The sequence below is a fragment of the Oncorhynchus gorbuscha genome, unplaced genomic scaffold (genome assembly GCF_021184085.1).
Source record: "Oncorhynchus gorbuscha isolate QuinsamMale2020 ecotype Even-year unplaced genomic scaffold, OgorEven_v1.0 Un_scaffold_872, whole genome shotgun sequence".
NCBI classification, from domain to species: Eukaryota; Metazoa; Chordata; class Actinopteri; order Salmoniformes; family Salmonidae; genus Oncorhynchus; species Oncorhynchus gorbuscha.
The window spans coordinates 175,248-193,648 of record NW_025745855.1 but is presented as its reverse complement, the minus strand read 5'-3'; the positions used below and the strand labels follow the sequence as shown (position 1 = coordinate 193,648).

The 18,401-nt window shown below is 45.9% G+C and overlaps 1 protein-coding gene across 1 annotated transcript in view; it reads left to right on the top strand.

Annotated features, from left to right (window-relative positions):
* Positions 1-18,401, top strand: part of LOC124020648 (phosphoribosyl pyrophosphate synthase-associated protein 2-like) — a 42,120-nt gene that overhangs the window by 11,561 nt on the left and 12,158 nt on the right. The window contains exons 4-7 of the mRNA XM_046335888.1: positions 6,222-6,288; positions 8,712-8,884; positions 10,594-10,709; positions 11,981-12,036. Of these exons, the coding sequence (XP_046191844.1) occupies positions 6,222-6,288; positions 8,712-8,884; positions 10,594-10,709; positions 11,981-12,036 (412 nt within the window). The remainder of the gene's footprint in view (positions 1-6,221; positions 6,289-8,711; positions 8,885-10,593; positions 10,710-11,980; positions 12,037-18,401) is intronic.

The window sequence follows — 18,401 nt, the reverse complement described above, 5'->3', positions numbered from 1 at the left end:
TTTATCAAGAGAGAGATTATCTTGCTGAGCTATCTCTATGATTATGTGAAAGTAAGCATTTCACATGTGCTGTTGAATTCAGCACATGTGACAAATTAAAACATGTATTTGATTTTGATCTGATTGGGTTGATAATGTTCCAGACGTGTCCAGGTTGATATCCTCGTTGTCTAGTATCCTGAGTTTCCACCCCTTCACTTAACACCCCCCCACCACCTCTTAGGATGGTACTGATAGAGATGGCACCGATAGAGATGGTACTGATAGAGATGGTACTGATAGAGATGGTACTGATAGAGATGGCACTGATAGAGATGGCACTGATAGAGATGGCACTGATAGAGATGGCACCGATAGAGATGGTACTGATAGAGATGGTACTGATGGAGATGGCACTAATAGAGATGGCACTGATAGAGATGGTACAGATAGAGATGGTACTGATAGAGATGGCACCGATAGAGATGGTACTGATAGAGATGGTACTGATAGAGATGGCACCGATAGAGATGGTACTGATAGAGATGGTACTGATAGAGATGGCACTGATAGAGATGGCACCGATAGAGATGGTACTGATAGAGATGGTACTGATAGAGATGGCACTGATAGAGATGGCACTGATAGAGATGGTACTGATAGAGATGGTACTGATAGAGATGGTACTGATAGAGATGGCACTGATAGAGATAGTACTGATAGAGATGGTACTGATAGACATGGCACTGATAGAGATGGTACTGATAGAGATGGTACTGATAGAGATGGTACTGATAGAGATGGTACTGATAGAGATGGCACTGATAGAGATGGTACTGATAGAGATGGTACTGATAGACATGGCACTGATAGAGATGGTACTGATATAGATGGTACTGATAGAGATGGTACTGATAGAGATGGTACTGATAGAGATGGTACTGATAGAGATGGTACTGATAGAGATGGTATTGATAGAGATGGTACTGATAGAGATGGCACCGATAGAGATGGTACTGATAGAGATGGTATTGATAGAGATGGTATTGATAGAGATGGTACTGATAGAGATGGTACTGATAGAGATGGTATTGATAGAGATGGTACTGATAGAGATGGCACCGATAGAGATGGTACTGATAGAGATGGTACTGATAGAGATGGCACTGATAGAGATGGCACTGATAGAGATGGTACTGATAGAGATGGTACTGATAGAGATGGTACTGATAGAGATGGCAGCGATAGAGATGGTACTGATAGAGATGGTACTGATAGAGATGGTACTGATAGAGATGGCACTGATAGAGATGGTACTGATAGAGATGGTACTGATAGAGATGGTACTGATAGAGATGGCACCGATAGAGATGGTACTGATAGAGATTACATTTACATTTACATTTAAGTCATTTAGCAGACGCTCTGGTACTGATAGAGATGGCAGCTTTGCTTCTCGTCCTTAAAAGTTTTATCGAAGTTTTATCACATACAACCGGGAAGAGCTATTGGATATCAGAGAGATGTCAATTTACCAGCATAACCAGCACTACGACCAGGAATACAAACAGCACTACGACCAGGAATAAGAGCAGCACTGCAAACAGGAATACAAACAGCACTACGACCAGGAATAAGAGCAGCACTGCAAACAGGAATACAAACAGCACTACGACCAGGAATAAGAGCAGCACTGCAAACAGGAATACAAACAGCATTACGACCAGGAATAAGAGCAGCACTGCAAACAGGAATACAAACAGCACTACGACCAGGAATAAGAGCAGCACTGCGAACAGGAATACAACCAGCACTACGAACAGGAATAAGAGCAGCACTGCAAACAGGAATACGACCAGCACTACGACCAGGAATAAGACCAGCACGACAAACAGGAATACGACCAGCACTACGACCAGGAATAAGAGCAGCACTGCGAACAGGAATACAACCAGCACTACGACCAGGAATAAGACCAGCACTACAAACAGGAATACGACCAGCACTAAGACCAGGAATAAGTCCAGCACTACAAACAGGAATACGACCAGCACTACGACCAGGAATAAGTCCAGCACTACGACCAGGAATACGACCATCACTACGACCAGGAATAAGTCCAGCACTACAAACAAGAATACAACCAGCACTACGACCAGGAATACGACCAGCACTACGACCAGGAATAAGTCCAGCACTACAAACAAGAATACAACCAGCACTACGACCAGGAATAAGACCAGCACTACAAACAGGAATACGACCAGCACTAAGACCAGGAATAAGTCCAGCACTACAAACAGGAATACGACCAGCACTACAAACAGGAATAAGTCCAGCACTACGACCAGGAATACGACCAGCACTACGACCAGGAATACGACCAGGAATACGACCAACACTACGACCAGGAATACGACAAGGAATATGACCAGCACTACGACCAGGAATACGACCAGGAATACGACCAGGAATACCACCAGGAATACCACCAGGAATACGACCATCACTAAAACCAGGAATTCAACCAGCACTACGACCAGGAATACGACCAGGAATACAACCAGCACTACGACCAGGAATACGACCAGGAATACGAACAGGAATACGACCAGGAATACGACCAGCACTACAAACAGGAATACGACCAGCACTACGACCAGGAATAAGTCCAGCACTACGACCAGGAATACGACCATCACTACGACCAGGAATAAGTCCTGCACTACAAACAAGAATACGACCAGCACTACAACCAGCACTACAAACAGGAATATGACCCGCACTACGACCAGGAATACGACCAGGAATACGACCAGCACTACGACCAGGAATACGACCAGGAATACGACCAACACTACGACCAGGAATACGACCAGGAATATGACCAGCACTACGACCAGGAATACCACCAGGAATACCACCAGGAATACCACCAGGAATACGACCATCACTAAAACCAGGAATACAACCAGCACTACGACCAGGAATACGACCAGGAATACGACCAGCACTACGACCAGGAATACGACCAGGAATATGACCAGCACTACGACCAGGAATACAACCAGCACTACGACCAGGAATACGACCAGGAATACGACCAGCACTACGACCAGGAATACGACCAGCACTACGACCAGGAATACGACCAGCACTACGACCAGGAATACGACCAGCACCACGACCAGGAATACGACCAGGAATAAGACCAGCACTACAAACAGGAATACGACCAGCACTACGACCAGAACTACGACCAGGAATACGACCAGCACTACGACCAGCACTACGACCAGGATTACGACCAGGAATACGACCAGCACTACGACCAGGAATACGACCATCACTACGACCAGCACGACGACCAGGAATACGACCAGCACTATGACCAGCACCACGACCAGGAATACAACCAGCACCACTACCAGCACTATGACCAGGAATACGACCAGCACTACTACCAGCACTACTACCAGCACTATGACCAGCACTACTACCAGCACTACGCCCAGGAATACGCCCAGGAATACAACCAGGAATACAACCAGGAATACAACCAGCACTACGTGGAATAGCTTAAATATTAGGTTTTGTCGTGGAATAGCTTAGATATTACCTGTTAGATACTGCTGCACTGTCGGATCTAGAAGCACAATAATTTCACTACACTCACAATAACATCTGATAACCATGTGACCATTAACATCTGCTAACCATGTGAACCTTAACATCTGCTAACCATGTGACCATTAACATCTGATAACCATGTGACCAATAACATCTGCTAACCATGTGACCAATGACATCTGCTAACCATGTGTATGTGACCAATAACATCTGCTAACCATGTGACCATTAACATCTGATAACCATGTGACCATTAACATCTGCTAACCATGTGACCATTAACATCTGCTAACCATGTGACCATTAACATCTGCTAACCATGTGACCAATAACATCTGCTAACCATGTGACCAATAACATCTGCTAACCATGTGACCATTAACATCTGCTAACCATGTGACCATTAACATCTGCTAACCATGTGACCAATAACATCTGCTAACCATGTGACCAATAACATCTGCTAACCATGTGACCAATGACATCTGCTAACCATGTGTATGTGACCAATAACATCTGCTAACCATGTGACCATTAACATCTGCTAACCATGTGTATGTGACCATTAACATCTGCTAACCATGTGACCATTAACATCTGATAACCATGTGACCATTAACATCTGATAACCATGTGACCATTAACATCTGCTCACCATGTGACCATTAACATCTGCTAACCATGTGACCATTAACATCTGCTAACCATGTGACCATTAACATCTGCTAACCATGTGACCATTAACATCTGCTAATCATGTGACCAATAACATCTGATAACCATGTGACCAATAACATCTGCTAACCATGTGACCATTAACATCTGCTAACCATGTGACCATTGACATCTGCTAATCATGTGACCAATAACATCTGCTAACCATGTGACCATTGACATCTGCTAACCATGTGACCAATGACATCTGCTAACCATGTGACCAATAACATCTGCTAACCATGTGACCAATAACATCTGATAACCATGTGACCAATAACATCTGTTAACCATGTGACCAATAACATCTGCTAACCATGTGACCAATAACATCTGATAACCATGTGACCAATAACATCTGCTAACCATGTGACCAATAACATCTGCTAACCATGTGTATGTGACCATTAACATCTGCTAACCATGTGACCAATAACATCTGCTAACCATGTGTATGTGACCAATAACATCTGCTAACCATGTGACCAATAACATCTGCTAACCATGTGACCAATAACATCTGTTAACCATGTGACCAATAACATCTGCTAACCATGTGACCAATAACATCTGCTAACCATGTGACCATTAACATCTGCTAACCATGTGACCAATAACATCTGCTAACCATGTGACCAATAACATCTGCTAACCATGTGACCAATAACATCTGCTAACCATGTGACCAATAACATCTGCTAACCATGTGACCAATAACATTTGATTTGAACAGAGGGGTAGCACTGTACCAGGGGATGGTCTGGTTAATATAACACTGTACCAGGGGATGGTCTGGTTAATATAACACTGTACCAGGGGATGGTCTGGTTAATATAGCACTGTACCAGGGGATGGTCTGGTTAATATAGCACTGTACCAGGGGATGGTCTGGTTAATATAACACTGTGCCAGGGGATGGTCTGGTTAATATAACACTGTACCAGGGGATGGTCTGGTTAATATAACACTGTACCAGGGGATGGTCTGTGTGGAAGTGGAAGTTGCTTACCAACGGGAACAGTCACTAAAACGTGTCTCTTGATTGTCCACAAGGAGCTTATTTTTGTACTCTCTCCTTGTCATTTTATAAGGGGTACTGTATTTTAATGACCTCTGCACAGAGGGAGGGGTCTCCAAAGGCCTCTCCATTTGGGGGAGGGGGCATCAAAGGCCTCTGCACAGAGGGAGGGGTCTACAAAGGCCTCTCCATTTGGGTGGGGGGAGGCTGTGTGACTCTCCTGCCATTGCTGGGCTCAAGGGCTTTGACACTTCCCAAACTAGGCTCGTCATTTAACAAGCAATTCTGTTAAACAAAACACATTTAGATAAATCCTCTCACCCCCCTCTGTCTCTCTCTCTGTCTCTCTCTCTGTTTCTCTCTCTGTCTCTCTCTGTGTCTCTCTCTGTCTCTCTCTCTCTGTTTCTCTCTCTGTTTCTCTATCTGTTTCTCTCTCTCTCTCTCTCTCTCTCTGTCTCTCTCTCTGTCTTTCTCTCTCTGTCTCTCTCTCTCCCTCTCTCTCTCTCTCTGTTTCTCTATATGTTTCTCTCTCTCTCTCTCTCTGTCTCTCTCTCTGTCTCTCTCTCTCTCTCTCTCTCTCTGTCTCTCTGTCTCTCTCTCTCTCTCTCTCTCTCTCTCTCTCTCTCTCTCTCTCTGTCTCTCTCTCTGTCTCTCTGTCTCTCTCTGTCTCTCTCTGTCTCTCTGTCTCTGTCTCTCTCTCTGTCTCTCTCTCTCTCTGTCTCTCTCTGTCTCTCTCGCTCTGTCTCTCTCTCTCTGTCTCTCTCTGTCTCTCTGTCTCTGTTTCTCTCTCTCTCTCTCCTCTCTCTCTGTCTCTCTCTTTCTCTCTCTCTTTATCTCTCTATTTCTCTCTCTCCCCCTCCCCCTCTCTCTCTTTGTGTAGAAACGCGTGTGCAGATCCAGGAGTCGGTTCGAGGCAAAGATGTCTTCATCATCCAGACAGTGTCTAAGTACGAACACAGAGCCCTCGAACCTCTCTATCAAACACTCTATCACACAGACCCAGACTGCTGGCTATAACAGAGCCCTCGAACCTCACTATCAAACACTCTATCACACAGACCCAGACTGCTGGCTATAACAGAGCCCTCAAACCTCTCTATCAAACACTCTATCACACAGACCCACACTGCTGGCTATAACAGAGCCCTCGAACCCCTCTATCAAACACTCTATCACACAGACCCAGACTGCTGGCTATAACAGAGCCCTCGAACCTCTCTATCAAACACTATCACACAGACCCTCACTGCTTGCTATAACAGAGCCCTCGAACCTCTCTATCAAACACTCTATCACACAGACCCACACTGCTGGCTATAACAGAGCCCTCGAACCTCTCTATCAAACACTCTATCACACAGACCCAGACTACTGGATACAAACAGAGCCCTCGAACCTCTCTATCAAACACTCTATCACACAGACCCACACTGCTGGCTATAACAGAGCCCTCAAACGTCTCTATCAAAACACACCCACACTACTGGCTATAACAGAGCACTCAAACCTCTCTATCATCATGGTGTATATCTCTCTCTGTCTCCAGGGATGTGAACACTACCATCATGGGGTATATCTATCTCTGTCTCCAGGGATGTGAACACTACCATCATGGTGTCTATATCTCTCTGCCTCCAGGGATGTGAACACTACCATCATGGTGTATATCTCTCTCTCTCCAGGGATGTGAACACTACCATCATGGAGTATATCTCTCTCTCTCCAGGGATGTGAACACTACCATCATGGAGTATATCTCTCTCTCTCCAGGGATGTGAACACTACCATCATGGTGTATATCTCTCTCTCTCTCCAGGGATGTGAACACTACCATCATGGAGTATATCTCTCTCTCTCCAGGGATGTGAACACTACCATCATGGTGTATATCTCTCTCTCTCTCTCTCTCCAGGGATGTGAACACTACCATCATGGAGTATATCTCTCTCTCTCCAGGGATGTGAACACTACCATCATGGTGTATATCTGTCTCTCTCTGTCTCCGGGGATGTGAACACTACCATCATGGTGTATATCTGTCTCTCTCTGTCTCCAGGGATGTGAACACTACCATCATGGTGTATATCTCTCTGTCTCCAGGGATGTGATCACTACCATCATGGTGTATATCTCTCTCTGTCTCCAGGGATGTGAACACTACCATCATGGGGTATATCTATCTCTGTCTCCAGGGATGTGAACACTACCATCATGGTGTCTATATCTCTCTGCCTCCAGGGATGTGAACACTACCATCATGGTGTATATCTCTCTCTCTCTCTCCAGGGATGTGAACACTACCATCATGGAGTATATCTCTCTCTCTCCAGGGATGTGAACACTACCATCATGGTGTATATCTCTCTCTCTCTCTCTCTCCAGGGATGTGAACACTACCATCATGGTGTATCTCTCTCTCTCTCTCTCTCTCTCTCTCTCTCTCTCTCTCTCTCTCTCTCTCTCTCTCTCTCTCTCTCTCTCTCTCTCTGTCTCCAGGGATGTGAACACTACCATCATGGTGTATATCTCTCTCACACTGTCTCCAGGGATGTGAACACTACCATCATGGTGTATATCTCTCTCTGTCTCCAGGGATGTGAACACTACCATCATGGTGTATATCTCTCTCTCTCTCTCTCTCTCTCTCTCTCTCTCTCTCTCTCTCTCTCTCTCTCTCTCTCTCCAGGGATGTGAACACTACCATCATGGTGTATATCTCTCTCACACTGTCTCCAGGGATGTGAACACTACCATCATGGTGTATATCTCTCTCTGTCTCCAGGGATGTGAACACTACCATCATGGTGTATCTCTCTCTCTCTCTCTGTCTCCAGGGATGTGAACACTACCATCATGGAGTTGTTGATCATGGTGTATATCTCTCTCTGTCTCCAGGGATGTGAACACTACCATCATGGTGTATCTCTCTCTCTCTCTCTCTTCAGGGATGTGAACAGTACCATCATGGTGTATATCTCTCTCTGTCTCCAGGGATGTGATCACTACCATCATGGAGTTGTTGATCATGGTGTGTATCTCTCTCTGTCTCCAGGGATGTGAACACTACCATCATGGAGTATCTCTCTCTGTCTCCAGGGATGTGAACACTACCATCATGGTGTATATCTCTCTCTGTCTCCAGGGATGTGAACACTACCATCATGGTGTATATCTCTCTCTGTCTTCAGGGATGTGAACACTACCATCATGGTGTATATCTCTCTCTGTCTCCAGGGATGTGAACACTACCATCATGGAGTATCTCTCTCTGTCTTCGGGGATGTGAACACTACCATCATGGTGTATATCTCTCTCTGTCTCCAGGGATGTGAACACTACCATCATGGTGTATATCTCTCTCTGTCTCCAGGGATGTGAACACTACCATCATGGAGTTGTTGATCATGGTGTATGCGTGCAGGACTTCCTGTGCCAGGAGTATCACCGGGGTAATCCCCTACTTCCCTTACAGTAAACAGTGTAAGATGAGGAAGAGAGGGTCTATCGTCTCCAAGCTGCTGGCCTCCATGATGTGTAAAGCAGGTGAGGACACACACCTCGGGGGGGGGGGGAGACACACACCACAAAACACGCAGAGACACATACATCACAGATACACACAGAGAGAGACACAGAGACACAGAGACACATACATCACATATACACACAGAGAGACACACAGAGACACAGAGACACACAGAGACACATACATCACAGATACACACAGAGAGACACACAGAGACACATACATCACATATACACACAGAGAGACACACAGAGACACACACATCACAGATACACACAGAGAGACACACAGAGACACATACATCACAGATACACACAGAGAGACACACAGAGACACATACATCACAGATACACACAGAGACACACACATCACAGATACATGCAGAAAGACACACAGAGACACACACAGAGACACAGAAAGACACAGCGACACACACATCACAGATACACACAGAGACACACAGAGAGACACATACATCACAGATACACACAGAGAGACACACAGAGACACACACATCACAGATACACACAGAAAGACACACAGAGACACACAGAGAGACACACAGAGACACATACATCACAGATACACACAGAGAGACACACAGAAACACACAGAGACACATACATCACAGATACACACAGAAAGACACACAGAGACACACAGAGAGACACACAGAGACACACAGAGACACACACATCACAGATACACACAGAAAGACACACAGAGACACATACATCACAAATACACACAGAGACACACAGAGACACAGAGACACACAGAGACACATACATCACAGATACACACAGAGAGACACACAGAGACACAGAGACACACAGAAAGACACACAGAGACACACACATCACAGATACACACAGAAAGACACACAGAGACACATACATCACAGATACACACAGAAAGACACACAGAGACACACACATCACAGATACACACAGAGACACACATAGACACACATACATCACAGAGACACATACATCACAGAGACACACACATCACAGATACACACAGAAAGAAACACAGAGACACATACATCACAGATACACACAGAAAGACACACAGAGACACACACATCACAGATACACACAGAGAGACACACAGAGACACAGAGACACATACATCACAGAGAGACACACAGAGACACATACATCACAGAGAGACACACAGAGACACATACATCACAGATACACACAGAGAGACACACAGAGACACACAGAGACACACAGAGACACATACATCACAGATACACACAGAGAGACACACAGAGACACACAGAGACACACACATCACAGATACACACAGAAAGACACACAGAGACACACAGAGACACATACATCACAGATACACACAGAGACACAGAGAGACACAGAGACACACACATCGCAGATACACACAGAGAGACACACAGAGACACATACATCACAGATACACACAGAGAAAAAGAGAAACACAGAGACACATACATCACAGACCCACAGAGACACACACATCGCAGATACACACAGAGAGACACACAGAGACACAGAGACACACAGAAAGACACAGATTCACACAGAAAGGCACAGAGACAAAGTCTGGTCCTCATACTGAACAGAGTGCTCTCTCCTTGTTCTGAATGTGTCCGTCTGTCTGTCCCTCTGTCTGTCTGTCTGTCCGTCTGTCCGTCCTTCTGTCTCTCTGTCCGTCTGTCCGTCTTTCTGTGTGTGTGTAGGTCTGACCCATCTCATCACTATGGATCTTCATCAGAAGGAGATTCAGGGCTTCTTCAACATCCCAGTAGACAACCTGAGAGCTTCTCCCTTCCTACTGCAGTACATTCAGGAGGAGGTAGGACTACACTACCCACAACCCCCTCCTGCTGCAGTACATACAGGAGGGGGTAGGACTACACTACCCACAACCCCCTACTACTACAGTACATACAGGAGGGGGTAGGACTACACTACCCACAACCCCCTCCTGCTGCAGTACATACAGGAGAAGGTAGGACTACACTACCCACAACCCCCTCCTGCTGCAGTACATACAGGAGGAGGTAGGACTACACTACCCACAACCCCCTCCTGCTGCAGTACATACAGGAGGGGCTAGGACTACACTACCCACAACCTCCTCCTACTGCAGTACATATGGGAGGAGGTAGGACTACACTACCCACAACCCCCTCCTGTTGCAGTACATACAGGAGGGGGTAGGACTACACTACCCACAACCCCCTCCTACAACAGTACATACAGGAGGAGGTAGGACTACACTACTCACAACCCCCTCCTGCTGCAGTACAAACAGGAGGGGGTAGGACTACACTACCCACAACCCCATCCTACTACAGTATATACAGGAGGAGGTAGGACTACACTACCCACAACCCCCTCCTACTGCAGCACATACAGGAGGAGGTAGGACTACACTACCCACAACCCCTTCCTACTGCAGTACATACAGGAGGAGGTAGGACTACACTATCCACAACCCCCTCCTGATGCAGTACATACAGGAGGAGGTAGGACTACACTACCCACAACCCCCTCCTACTGCAGTACATACAGGAGGAGGTAGGACTACACTACCCACAACCCCCTCCTACTGCAGTACATACAGGATGAGGTAGGACTACACTACCCACAACCCCCCAGTACATACAGGAGAAGATAAACTTTGTGATAAAGTAATCCTTCTCACCCCCCCCCCTTAAAAGATTTAGATGCACTATTGTAAAGTGACTGTTCCACTGGATGTCATAAGGTGAATGCACCAATTTGTAAGTCGCTCTGGATAAGAGCGTCTGCTAAATTACTTAAATGTAAATGTAAATAAACCACACTACCCCCAACCCCTTATGAATACTGGAGGATATCAACTACTTTACACATAACCCCAGTACATACAGAAAGCTGTCAACTATATTACCCACAACCCCCAGTACATACAGAAAGCTGTCAACTATATTACCCACAACCCCCCAGTACATACAGGAGGAGGTAAAATGACACTACCCACAACCCCCAGTACATACAGGAGGAGGTAGGACTACATTTTCCACAACCCCCTCCTACTGCAGTATTTACAGTAATAGGAGATGTCGTTTTCTTCAACAGATTCCTGACTATAGAAACGCAGTGATAGTGGCCAAATCTCCAGCCTCAGCCAAAAGGTACGCTACTGTCTGTGTTGAAGAGTTGACTGTAGCTGCTACTGTCTGTATTATATAGTTGACTGTAGCTGTTACTGTCTTTATTGTATAGTTGACTGTATGTAGCCATTACTGTCTGTAGTGTATAGTTGACTGTAGCTGCTACTGTCTGTATTGTATAGTTGACTGTAGCTGTTACTGTCTTTATTGTATAGTTGACTGTATGTAGCTGTTACTGTCTGTATTGTATAGTTGACTGTATGTAGCTGTTACTGTCTGTATTATATAGTTGACTGTAGCTGTTAATGTCTGTATTGTATAGTTGACTGTAGCTGTTACTGTCTGTATTATATAGTTGACTGTAGCTGTTACTGTCTGTATTGTATAGTTGACTGTAGCTGTTAATGTCTGTATTGTATAGTTGACTGTATGTAGCTGTTACTGTCTGTATTGTATAGTTGACTGTAGCTGTTACTGTCTGTGTTGTATAGTTGACTGTAGCTGTTACTGTCTGTAGTGTATAGTTGACTGTAGCTGTTACTGTCTGTATTGTATAGTTGACTGTAGCTGTTACTGTCTGTATTGTATAGTTGACTGTAGCTGTTAATGTCTGTATTGTATAGTTGACTGTATGTAGCTGTTACTGTCTGTATTGTATAGGTGACTGTAGCTGTTACTGTCTGTATTATATAGTTGACGGTATGTAGCTGTTACTGTCTGTATTGTATAGTTGACTGTAGCTGTTACTGTCTGTATTGTATAGTTGACTGTAGCTGTTACTGTCTGTATTATATAGTTGACTGTATGTAGCTGTTACTGTCTGTATTGTATAGTTGACTGTAGCTGTTAATGTCTGTATTGTATAGTTGACTGTAGCTGTTACTGTCTGTATTGTATAGTTGACTGTAGCTGTTACTGTCTGTATTGTATAGTTGACTGTATGTAGCTGTTACTGTCTGTATTGTATAGTTGACTGTCTGTATTATATAGTTGACTGTATGTAGCTGTTACTGTCTGTATTGTATAGTTGACTGTATGTAGCTGTTACCGTCTGTATTGTATAGTTGACTGTAGCTGTTAATGTCTGTATTGTATAGTTGACTGTATGTAGCTGTTACTGTCTGTATTGTATAGTTGACTGTCTATATTGTATAGTTGACTGTAGCTGTTACTGTCTGTATTGTATAGTTGACTGTATGTAGCTGTTACCGTCTGTATTGTATAGTTGACTGTAGCTCTTACTGTCTGTATTGTATAGTTGACTGTCTATATTGTATAGTTGACTGTAGCTGTTACTGTCTGTATTGTATAGTTGACTGTATGTAGCTGTTACCGTCTGTATTGTATTGTTGACTGTAGCTCTTACTGTCTGTAGTGTATAGTTGACAGAATGTAGTTATTACAGTGAAATAATACCAGGCTATTTTTTAAGGAAAGTGCACAGTTTTGAAAGTTACATTTGGGCAGTCTTGATACAACAATTTGAACAGAAAGGCAATGGTTCATTGGATTAGTCTAAAACTTTGCACACTGCTGCCATCTAGTGTCCAAAATCTAAATTGCAGCTGGGCTGGAATAATACATTATGGCCTTTCTCTTGTATTTCAAAGATGACAGAACAAAAATGATATTAAAAAACGGTTGTTTTTTTCTTTGTATTATCTTGTACCAGATCTAATGTGTTATATTTTCCTACATTCATTTCACACGTTTCCTTTCAAATGGTACCAATAATATCCATATACTACTCTTTAACTACAGTCTGGGTTAGGGTGGTCCCTCTACAGTCTGGGTTAGGGTGGTTCCTCTACAGTCTGGGTTAGGGTGGTTCCTCTTTAACTACAGTCTGGGTTAGGGTGGGTCCTCTACAGTCTGGGTTAGGGTGGGTCCTCTACAGTCTGGGTTAGGGTGGGTCCTCTTTAACTACAGTCTGGGTTAGGGTGGTTCCTCTACAGTCTGGGTTAGGGTGGTTCCTCTACAGTCTGGGTTAGGGTGGTTCCTCTACAGTCTGGGTTAGGGTGGTTCCTCTTTAACTACAGTCTGGGTTAGGGTGGTTCCTCTACAGTCTGGGTTAGGGTGGGTCCTCTTTAACTACAGTCTGGGTTAGGGTGGGTCCTCTTTAACTACAGTCTGGGTTAGGGTGGTTCCTCTACAGTCTGGGTTAGGGTGGGTCCTCTTTAACTACAGTCTGGGTTAGGGTGGTTCTTCTACAGTCTGGGTTAGGGTGGTTCCTCTACAGTCTGGGTTAGGGTGGTTCCTCTACAGTCTGGGTTAGGGTGGTTCCTCTTTAACTACAGTCTGGGTTAGGGTGGGTCCTCTTTAACTACAGTCTGGGTTAGGGTGGTTCCTCTACAGTCTGGGTTAGGGTGGGTCCTCTTTAACTACAGTCTGGGTTAGGGTGGGTCCTCTTTAACTACAGTCTGGGTTAGGGTGGGTCCTCTACAGTCTGGGTTAGGGTGGGTCCTCTTTAACTACAGTCTGGGTTAGGGTGGTTCCTCTACAGTCTGGGTTAGGGTGGTTCCTCTTTAACTACAGTCTGGGTTAGGGTGGGTCCTCTACAGTCTGGGTTAGGGTGGTTCCTCTACAGTCTGGGTTAGGGTGGTTCCTCTTTAACTACAGTCTGGGTTAGGTGGTTCCTCTACAGTCTGGGTTAGGTGGTTCCTCTTTAACTACAGTCTGGGTTAGGGTGGGTCCTCTACAGTCTGGGTTAGGGTGGGTCCTCTTTAACTACAGTCTGGGTTAGGTGGTTCCTCTACAGTCTGGGTTAGGGTGGTTCCTCTTTAACTACAGTCTGGGTTAGGGTGGTTCCTCTACAGTCTGGGTTAGGGTGGTTCCTCTTTAACTACAGTCTGGGTTAGGGTGGGTCCTCTACAGTCTGGTTTAGGGTGGGTCCTCTACAGTCTGGGTTAGGGTGGTTCCTCTTTAACTACAGTCTGGGTTAGGGTGGTTCCTCTACAGTCTGGGTTAGGGTGGTTCCTCTTTAACTACAGTCTGGGTTAGGTGGTTCCTCTACAGTCTGGGTTAGGGTGGGTCCTCTTTAACTACAGTCTGGGTTAGGGTGGTTCCTCTTTAACTACAGTCTGGGTTAGGGTGGGTCCTCTACAGTCTGGGTTAGGGTGGGTCCTCTTTAACTACAGTCTGGGTTAGGGTGGGTCCTCTACAGTCTGGGTTAGGGTGGGTCCTCTTTAACTACAGTCTGGGTTAGGGTGGGTCCTCTACAGTCTGGGTTAGGGTGGGTCCTCTTTAACTACAGTCTGGGTTAGGGTGGGTCCTCTTTAACTACAGTCTGGGTTAGGGTGGTTCCTCTACAGTCTGGGTTAGGGTGGTTCCTCTTTAACTACAGTCTGGGTTAGGGTGGGTCCTCTTTAACTACAGTCTGGGTTAGGTGGTTCCTCTTTAACTACAGTCTGGGTTAGGGTGGTTCCTCTTTAACTACAGTCTGGGTTAGGGTGGTCCTCTTTAACTACAGTCTGGGTTAGGTGGTTCCTCTTTAACTACAGTCTGGGTTAGGGTGGTTCCTCTTTAACTACAGTTTGGGTTAGGGTGGGTTCCTCTTTAACTACAGTCTGGGTTAGGGTGGGTCCTCTACAGTCTGGGTTAGGGTGGGTCCTCTTTAACTACAGTCTGGGTTAGGGTGGGTCCTCTTTAACTACAGTCTGGGTTAGGGTGGTTCCTCTTTAACTACAGTCTGGGTTAGGGTGGTTCCTCTTTAACTACAGTCTGGGTTAGGGTGGGTCCTCTACAGTCTGGGTTAGGGTGGTTCCTCTACAGTCTGGGTTAGGGTGGTTCCTCTTTAACTACAGTCTGGGTTAGGGTGGTTCCTCTACAGTCTGGGTTAGGGTGGGTCCTCTTTAACTACAGTCTGGGTTAGGGTGGGTCCTCTACAGTCTGGGTTAGGGTGGGTCCTCTTTAACTACAGTCTGGGTTAGGGTGGTTCCTCTACAGTCTGGGTTAGGGTGGTTCCTCTTTAACTACAGTCTGGGTTAGGGTGGGTCCTCTACAGTCTGGGTTAGGGTGGTTCCTCTTTAACTACAGTCTGGGTTAGGGTGGGTCCTCTACAGTCTGGGTTAGGGTGGGTCCTCTACAGTCTGGGTTAGGGTGGTTCCTCTTTAACTACAGTCTGGGTTAGGGTGGTTCCTCTACAGTCTGGGTTAGGGTGGTTCCTCTTTAACTACAGTCTGGGTTAGGGTGGTTCCTCTACAGTCTGGGTTAGGGTGGGTCCTCTTTAACTACAGTCTGGGTTAGGGTGGGTCCTCTTTAACTACAGTCTGGGTTAGGGTGGGTCCTCTACAGTCTGGGTTAGGGTGGTTCCTCTTTAACTACAGTCTGGGTTAGGGTGGTTCCTCTACAGTCTGGGTTAGGGTGGGTCCTCTTTAACTACAGTCTGGGTTAGGGTGGGTCCTCTACAGTCTGGGTTAGGGTGGGTCCTCTTTAACTACAGTCTGGGTTAGGGTGGGTCCTCTTTAACTACAGTCTGGGTTAGGATGGTTCCTTTTTAACTACAGTCTGGGTTAGGGTGGTTCCTCTTTAACTACAGTCTGGGTTAGGGTGGGTCCTCTTTAACTACAGTCTGGGTTCGGGTGGTTCCTCTTTAACTACATTCTGGGTTAGGGTGGGTCCTCTTTAACTATAGTCTGGGTTAGGGTGGTTCCTTTTTAACTACAGTCTGGGTTAGGGTGGTTCCTCTTTAACTACAGTTTGGGTTAGGGTGGTTCCTCTTTAACTACAGTTTGGGTTAGGGTGGGTCCTCTACAGTCTGGGTTAGGGTGGGTCCTCTTTAACTACAGTCTGGGTTAGGGTGGGTCCTCTTTAACTACAGTCTGGGTTAGGGTGGTTCCTCTTTAACTACAGTCTGGGTTAGGGTGGTTCCTCTTTAACTACAGTCTGGGTTCGGGTGGTTCCTCTTTAACTACAGTCTGGGTTAGGGTGGGCCCTCTTTAATAACAGTCTGGGTTAGGGTGGTTCCTCTTTAACTACAGTCTGGGTTAGGGTGGTTCCTCTACAGTCTGGGTTAGGGTGGGTCCTCTACAGTCTGGGTTAGGGTGGGTCCTCTTTAACTACAGTCTGGGTTAGGGTGTTTCCTCTTTAACTACAGTCTGGGTTAGGGTGGTGCCTCTTTAACTACAGTCTGGGTTGGGGTGGTTCCTCTACAGTCTGGGTTAGGGTGGTTCCTCTTTAACTACAGTCTGGGTTAGGGTGGTTCCTCTTTAACTACAGTCTGGGTTAGGGTGGGTCCTCTTTAACTACAGTCTGGGTTAGGGTGGTTCCTCTTTAACTACAGTCTGGGTTAGGGTGGTTCCTCTACAGTCTGGGTTAGGGTGGGTCCTCTTTAACTACAGTCTGGGTTAGGGTGGGTCCTCTTTAACTACAGTCTGGGTTAGGGTGGTTCCTCTTTAACTACAGTCTGGGTTAGGGTGGGTCCTCTTTAACTACAGTCTGGGTTAGGGTGGTTCCTCTTTAACTACAGTCTGGGTTAGGGTGGGTCCTCTTTAACTACAGTCTGGGTTAGGGTGGTTCCTCTTTAACTACAGTCTGGGTTAGGGTGGTTCCTCTTTAACTACAGTCTGGGTTAGGGTGGTTCCTCTTTAACTACAGTCTGGGTTAGGGTGGGTCCTCTTTAACTACAGTCTGGGTTAGGGTGGGTCCTCTTTAACTACAGTCTGGGTTAGGGTGGGTCCTCTTTAACTACAGTCTGGGTTAGGGTGGTTCCTTTTTAACTACAGTCTGGGTTGGGGTGGTTCCTCTTTAACTACAGTCTGGGTTAGGGTGGTTCCTCTTTAACTACAGTCTGGGTTAGGGTGGTTCCTCTTTTACTACAGTCTGGGTTAGGGTGGGCCCTCTTTAACTACAGTCTGGGTTAGGGTGGTTCCTCTACAGTCTGGGTTAGGGTGGTTCCTCTACAGTCTGGGTTAGGGTGGGTCCTCTACAGTCTGGGTTAGGGTGGGTCCTCTTTAACTACAGTCTGGGTTAGGGTGGGTCCTCTTTAACTACAGTCTGGGTTAGGGTGGGTCCTCTACAGTCTGGGTTAGGGTGGGTCCTCTTTAACTACAGTCTGGGTTAGGGTGGTTCATCTTTAACTACAGTCTGGGTTAGGGTGGTTCCTCTTTAACTACAGTCTGGGTTAGGGTGGTGCCTCTTTAACTACAGTCTGGGTTAGGGTGGGTCCTCTACAGTCTGGGTTAGGGTGGTTCCTCTTTAACTACAGTCTGGGTTAGGGTGGGTCCTCTTTAACTACAGTCTGGGTTGGGGTGGTTCCTCTTTAACTACAGTCTGGGTTAGGGTGGTTCCTCTTTAACTACAGTCTGGGTTAGGGTGGGTCCTCTTTAACTACAGTCTGGGTTAGGTGGGTCCTCTTTAACTACAGTCTGAGTTAGGGTGGTCCTCTT